Source organism: Sipha flava, unplaced genomic scaffold, assembly GCF_003268045.1.
Source record: "Sipha flava isolate LNK unplaced genomic scaffold, YSA_version1 43_pilon_pilon, whole genome shotgun sequence".
Classification (NCBI taxonomy): domain Eukaryota; kingdom Metazoa; phylum Arthropoda; class Insecta; order Hemiptera; family Aphididae; genus Sipha; species Sipha flava.
In genome coordinates this window covers 1,230,365-1,236,592 of record NW_020273171.1, presented here as the reverse complement: position 1 = coordinate 1,236,592, position 6,228 = coordinate 1,230,365, and the positions used below count along the sequence as shown (strand labels likewise).

Genomic DNA, 6,228 nt, shown 5'->3' with positions numbered 1-6,228 from the left:
CGACAGTAAAAACAATAACATACTAGTTCGGTCCGACCACTGCGACGGTAAAATCTGTAACTTATAAAATATACACTTGATAATGTCAAAATAGGTTCGAGTTTGTAAAAGCTCTAGCGTTTAAATTTTTACCAATCGTGTAAGCTATTAAATTTTTTAATAATTTTATTTATTTATCCAACCATATACCAGAGTATTCTAATTTTCAATTAATAATTTATGTACCATGTATCAGAAATTTTATAGGTGACTGACAGTCCTAAGTCTGTAAAAACGAGAAGCGAAACTTTTGTTTTTGTGTAGGCCCGAATAGAGTAGTCCTGGTAAAATCGTGAGACGCGGCTAGTGTAACCCTTGAAAAAACTGGGACCTAACTAGACTAAACAAGGGTGTTCGGGATCGGAATCGCGCTGTTCTGGCGTGGAACACTTTGTAATCCGTCGAATAAAAACGTGTGAATCGCGTAGGGCCGAGTACAGTGCGCAGCGCACGACCAACATGGCGTCCGCCGTTGCGGACAGATACGCGTTGGGCAGTACCAACAAGATTGCGGCGAAAGCACGGTACACGGACTATCGGATGGCGATCATTTCCGAGACGTTGGAGTTGATTAGCAACGAAATCGATGCGCTGATGGCGAGCAAAACGCGAATCGAGAGAGCGCAAAAGGCTTTGGCCCTGGTGTTCTCTGTGTGCACCGAATGCCTGGCGCTTCGATCGCTCAAATTGGACAAGGACGTTACGCTGGACAAGGCGCAGGTGGAGCTGGTAAAGGTACGGTTTTCTGTTCCCCGGGTCGCGCCGTCCCAACCGTGCGTTGCACGATGGCCGCCGTAAAACGGTACGTTGTTTTCCCCTCTAGGAAAAACAATTGATCCAAGAAATCCGCGCTTTGTTCTGCGACACACTGTGCCAGATAACAGAAAAAGTTGGACACCTCAAGAGGTTGAAGAATTTACTCGAAATCAATTGGAGCAATAAGAAAGAGGCGTACGACGTGGACACCGTTAATTTGACTCTGAACATTAAATCGCCGTATATTATGCCTCACACTAAAGCGGTGGGAGAAACGGAGTGGTACGTGTGTAAACTCGTAACCGGTGTTCGGATTAAGGTTACCGCACACTGGATCGGAACGAGACGGAAAAAACTAATAAAAATAATTTTAAATAAAGTCCCCCGCACACTGGATTGATCGGACCGGAACGCGACCGAACTGTTTGCCAATAATATTTTTACGGATTCCGAAGCGTACGCATGCGCACTGATACTTTGCGTTAGTGCGAAATATACGTGCTAACTTTTGATCATCATCGTTTTGTACTTAGGTTTCATATGCTCTAACAATTGGCCACATTTTTCGTATACTCACCTGGAAATGTTGAAAAAAAATGTTTATTGACCTGTTTTAAATGCGGGAATAGTGTACAGAACTCTCCTTCTTTTTCCCTTGTCATATGTATGCTATGAACTCACCCTATTTTTATCGTATATTTTTCTGTTTCTTCGACTTCTGACAAAAGAGCTAGTGTGAATATCGTGTCTTTTTCGACACTACTTGTATCATTCATTATATTTTACTAACACTCAAAAATATTAAAAATAAATAATATAACAATAAGCTTTAATTCGACTGTCGAGCTTGAGCGATGAGATCAAAATGGCCAAGTATATAGTATATGTCTGCAGGATTCCGACTAGTTCTGACACAGTGTGCGGAAAAAATTCGTTTTCGTTCTGATCCGATCCGGGAGTAACGGACGATCGGATCGATCGGAAGAGTAATTTTTTTATTCAGACAAAGATAAATAATAACTAAATTCGTATTTACATATATAAACACTTTTTTATCTAAAAAAAATAAATACAATTTTTAAATTAGTACAAACCTAACGCAATAGTATTTTTTTATTTATATAATCATTCTCTTTTTTTACGGTGATATAGTAAACTTATATAGCTCGAATATAAATTATATGTTAAATAATTTTTTTTAGGATTTTTAAATTATTATTTGTTAGTGAAATAATAAAATTTATTATTTATTTAATAAAGAACACATAAAAATGAATAACATATTTTTATAAATAAAATAACTATCATTTAAAAATCGCGTTATAATTTTTATAATAAATAATTATTTAAATTATAAATAATATTTACTGTGTACTATTTAATTTATGCTAACCTCACCTAGCCTAACCTAACTAAATTGTATGAATACCTAATAACTAGGTATATCGACAACTGCAAGCGTCAATTCTATGACTCGTAAATTTTCAATTTTTATTTATAAACAATAAACACTATTTTTATCCGCTTGCAAAAAATTACATAATTGTTAAAAATTTTGTGAATTGTATTATTTATGTTTTTTATCTTATAAACTTTGATTGAGAATATAAATAAAAATTTGATCAATTTGTTTGCGAAATTCTGGTTATCGAAATGTACTAGATCAGTGATTTTCAACCTTTTTCGGATGCGACCCCACATTTTTTCTTCTTGTGTAATGTGATCCCTTCAAAAAATAATTTTGATTTAATTACCGATAAAATATTTACATAATAAACAATTTTGATTAATTAACACTTAAGAATTTCACAAAATAAATAATTTACTGTTTTTTTTTTAAATAATATGGAAAAACCATTTTATCCATTAATTTTGGTGACCCCCAGTTTGAAAACCACTGTACTAGATGAATCTAACTAGATTAGTAAAATATTCATCTAATACAAAAGATATTTTATAGATATATATCTAGATTTTTTTTTTCCTCGGTAGTATAGTATAGATAAGATAAAAGATAAATAAATAACTATCTAGATAATTCATCCAGATGAATTTATCTGAATAAGTCCGAAAACCACTCGTAACTATAATCATTTATTTACTATTATTTATTTGAATTATTCTTAAGATTTGTAAATTCTCAACGCGTTTTATAAAATGTGTATTTCATTTTTACAATATTTCACCACAGCACTTGTTTGTCCGGTTTTTTGATGGAAAGACCTTCACATGATTGGACAGTAGATGCTAAACAATCCTTGAAAGAATCAGCGCTATTTAGATCCAATATACTCAATGATGTGCTCATAAGTAGTTCAAAAAGTTTAAGAGATCAAGCTGATGCAGTTGATACAGCTCTGGCGCGGACGATATCTGACACACATAATGTTAGATTAACGATGGAAAATGAACTGAAACAAGTAATTGAATAATTTCGATCATAAAATCGTCTGATTATCATTTTAAGGCGCTGAATCAAATGTTGAAAACTTGTTATTCGAATATAAACTGTTTGTCGAAAAAATAACGAAAACCAACTACCAAATAATCGTATCAAATGTGTATAAAAATAGTTCACCAAATAACTACAGCACTCAACAATTTATAAAAATTAACAACCTTTATAAAACTGTTTTAAATCTGTTATAAATGTCCTAGTCCTACCGTATACTATAGTACCTATCTATAACATAGGTAAATTCTTACTGGTAAACCGCTCTTAGAAACTCAACCAAAATATAATTTAGAAACTTCCATCTAAAACTCCAAACTTCGAAAAAGCTCTTCAAAAACACAGACGCTTTAAATCATCAACTAACACAAGATACCTAGGCTTTTTCTCAGGCGACAGCGAATCCTTTTTAATATTGAAGAATAAAAATAAATAAAAAAAAAAAACATATGATAAATAATAAATTAATGTAATTTTATATTTTTTTATTTTTCATTAAAAACCAACTGAATCTGATCATTTGTAATTACTTTTTATGATTTTAAACAAAATTCGAAAATTATAATATGAAAAAAACTCCATTACGATAAATAGCATTATTATTGATACCTGATAAAAAAAAAAAAAAAAAACACGGATACATAAATAGGAAATTGGTTTTTAGTATTCAAATAACTATTTATATCTATGATAACTATCGATCAATAATGGTTGTCCTCCTTGAATTATTTGTATGTATAACAACTATGAGAACTATCTACAACGTTTTTATTTAGAGTAATAGATGTATACATTTTTGAGGCACTAGTTTTGAAAATCTGATTGTATAACGATTAGACAAATGATTGTAATGATTGATTTTAAATTGGACGAGCTTATGGATAGGATGGAATGTGACTAGTATCAGTTTTATGGAATAATTAACATTCCTTTCCAACAGGTGGTTAATCGATTAGCAGATTCCGAAAAAATAATTACAAATCTTCTCCACATAATGAGCAATTTAGAAAAGGGAAAAATGGTCGCCGAATCGAGATTGAACAATCGACTGAAACGTCCGGGAGCAGAACAGAACTGCGATGACAAAGCGCAACTGAGGTAGTGGAAAACCTAAATACATAAACCATAAATGTAGGCACGTGTTCAATTTTTTTTTTTTTTTTTTTGTTAAACTAGATTGATTTCGGAACTCCATAAACTTGATTTGCAACTACACTCGATGAACGAAGAGATAAAGAAATCCAAAACCGCCCATTTGGAATTGCAAAAAGCCCGTTATCTACTCGAAGACGAAGTTCGTGTCAAAAGAAAAACGATCTGGGTCGATTGTATTCGGTGTCAAAAAGTCCGAACTTTCTATCCATCCGTTAACGCATTGATTGGTCACTGAAACACTTTTTTTTTTTATAAAAAATTACTGTTTATTATTAGTTTATATAGCACAAGCATAAGCAACAATTGGCGAGTCGAACAGTCACGATTCGGCGATTCGTACGTCCATCAAGTGTATTGTATTATGCAGTGTGTTTCACTCGTACGGTAGCACGAAACATTTCGGTCTAGCGACTTCGCATTTAAATGGGGTTTACATGGGGAGGGGTATAGGAAGTACTGAAATACACATTTTTTTATCGTTTTCAAATGTTTAATCCTTTCAGTATGCGCGTGTGCATAAATAACCTGCATTTCTTTAAAATAGCAACAGCCATTCTTAACACCAGATTCGGTGGGATCAAATATTTTAAAACATTTTTCTCAGATAAACTATTTTCCTATCTCAAAAATCGGCTGATTAACAACAAGTGAAATATGAAACATAAAATATGTTTGCTCGGTTTTTAAAATGTCTGTAATTAACACCAGATATATATTTTTGTCTCAACTTTCAATAACTGTAAATCAGCCAATTTTCGAGATAAGAAAATAGTCTAAAAACATTTGGCTTATCCGAATCTGGTAATAAAAATGGTTGTTGCTATTTTAAAGAAGCTAAAGTTGTTTATGAGGAAGCGCATACTGAAGGGGTTAGAAATTTGAAAAGCATAAAAAAATGTGCATTTCAGTTCTCCATATACCCATCCATCTGTAAAACCCATTTCAATCCAAGGCCAATAGACAGAAAGGTTTCGTGTTACCATATGGGTGAAATACACTGTATATTTTTTAACTTTTAACAAATTTTGTAGTATCATATTTATAATAAGTGTTTTTTTTTTCTTGTAACAGTTGAAAATAATGAATATTTCAACTATACTAAAGTAGAATCACTAGTTAAATTACATTTTTTTTTAACAAATATAATGTTTACTATTTTAAACCGTTACAAAAAACAATCGCTAATTATATTACAAAACGAATTAAAAAATATACGTATAATATAATACGTATCGACTGATGTAGGAAGGTCGAAACGTGACCCATTGACTTGTCAATTGTTGATTACTCGTATGCATATTACCTCGTGGTGCAGTTCTTTAAGCTATTAAGAAAAAAACTTGGAATATTACACTACGATAAACTATTTCAATATATAATATAGAAATCATTTATTGAAAACATAACTAAATACCTATTTAAAAAAATTAATTGGAAATTCGAATATGAGAGGAACCCACACAGTTTAAGTTTGTTGTACAATCTTAACACAAAAAAAGTTAAGTGATCAATATTTATCGATACAAATTAATGTTTTTTATGTTTATAACTCGATAGAGGTTCAATTGATTGAAGCCGTACACTAACTAAACTGTTACGGCTTCTTTGTACAAGCTTACGATTTTTTCCGTTTTTAGCCAAGTTGGCCCGAATATCGATTACATTATTGTACGACGGGAGGAGAAACATCTCACGATGTCGACGGACGCGCAGAACATCGGTGACATGTTTCATTTGACCAAAAGCAACTTAAGAATATCTTAACATTATCAGGTACGTTCGTGTTTGTCATTGCGTCTGTCATACAGACAATCGTTCAACGCCAA

General features: G+C 32.3%; 2 protein-coding genes across 2 annotated transcripts; both read left to right on the top strand.

Moving 5' to 3' along the window:
• Positions 1–498: 498 nt before the first annotated feature.
• LOC112689400 (tektin-4-like) lies at positions 499–1,344 on the top strand. Its single transcript, XM_025563094.1, has 3 exons — positions 499–768; positions 863–1,077; positions 1,329–1,344. Exons 1-3 carry the CDS (start codon positions 499–501, stop codon positions 1,342–1,344), a joined length of 501 nt encoding a protein of 166 aa, XP_025418879.1.
• A 316-nt stretch (positions 1,345–1,660) lies between these two features.
• Positions 1,661–4,637, top strand: LOC112689399 (tektin-3-like). Its single transcript, XM_025563093.1, has 4 exons — positions 1,661–1,668; positions 2,987–3,215; positions 4,188–4,345; positions 4,424–4,637. Exons 1-4 carry the CDS (start codon positions 1,661–1,663, stop codon positions 4,635–4,637), a joined length of 609 nt encoding a protein of 202 aa, XP_025418878.1.
• The last annotated feature ends 1,591 nt before the right edge of the window (positions 4,638–6,228 follow it).

What these genes read in the sequence shown, in the direction of transcription:
- LOC112689399 (XM_025563093.1), top strand. An exon ending in TGGAAAATGAACTGAAACAA is followed by an intron (nt 3,216 to 4,187) that starts GTAATTGAATAA and finishes CCTTTCCAACAG; the next exon opens with GTGGTTAATCGATTAGCAGA. An exon ending in GATGACAAAGCGCAACTGAG is followed by an intron (nt 4,346 to 4,423) that starts GTAGTGGAAAAC and finishes TTGTTAAACTAG; the next exon opens with ATTGATTTCGGAACTCCATA.
- LOC112689400 (XM_025563094.1), top strand. Translation starts at nt 499, where the DNA reads ATGGCGTCCGCCGTTGCGGACAGATACGCGTTGGGCAGTACCAACAAG. An exon ending in ACAAGGCGCAGGTGGAGCTG is followed by an intron (nt 769 to 862) that starts GTAAAGGTACGG and finishes TTTCCCCTCTAG; the next exon opens with GAAAAACAATTGATCCAAGA.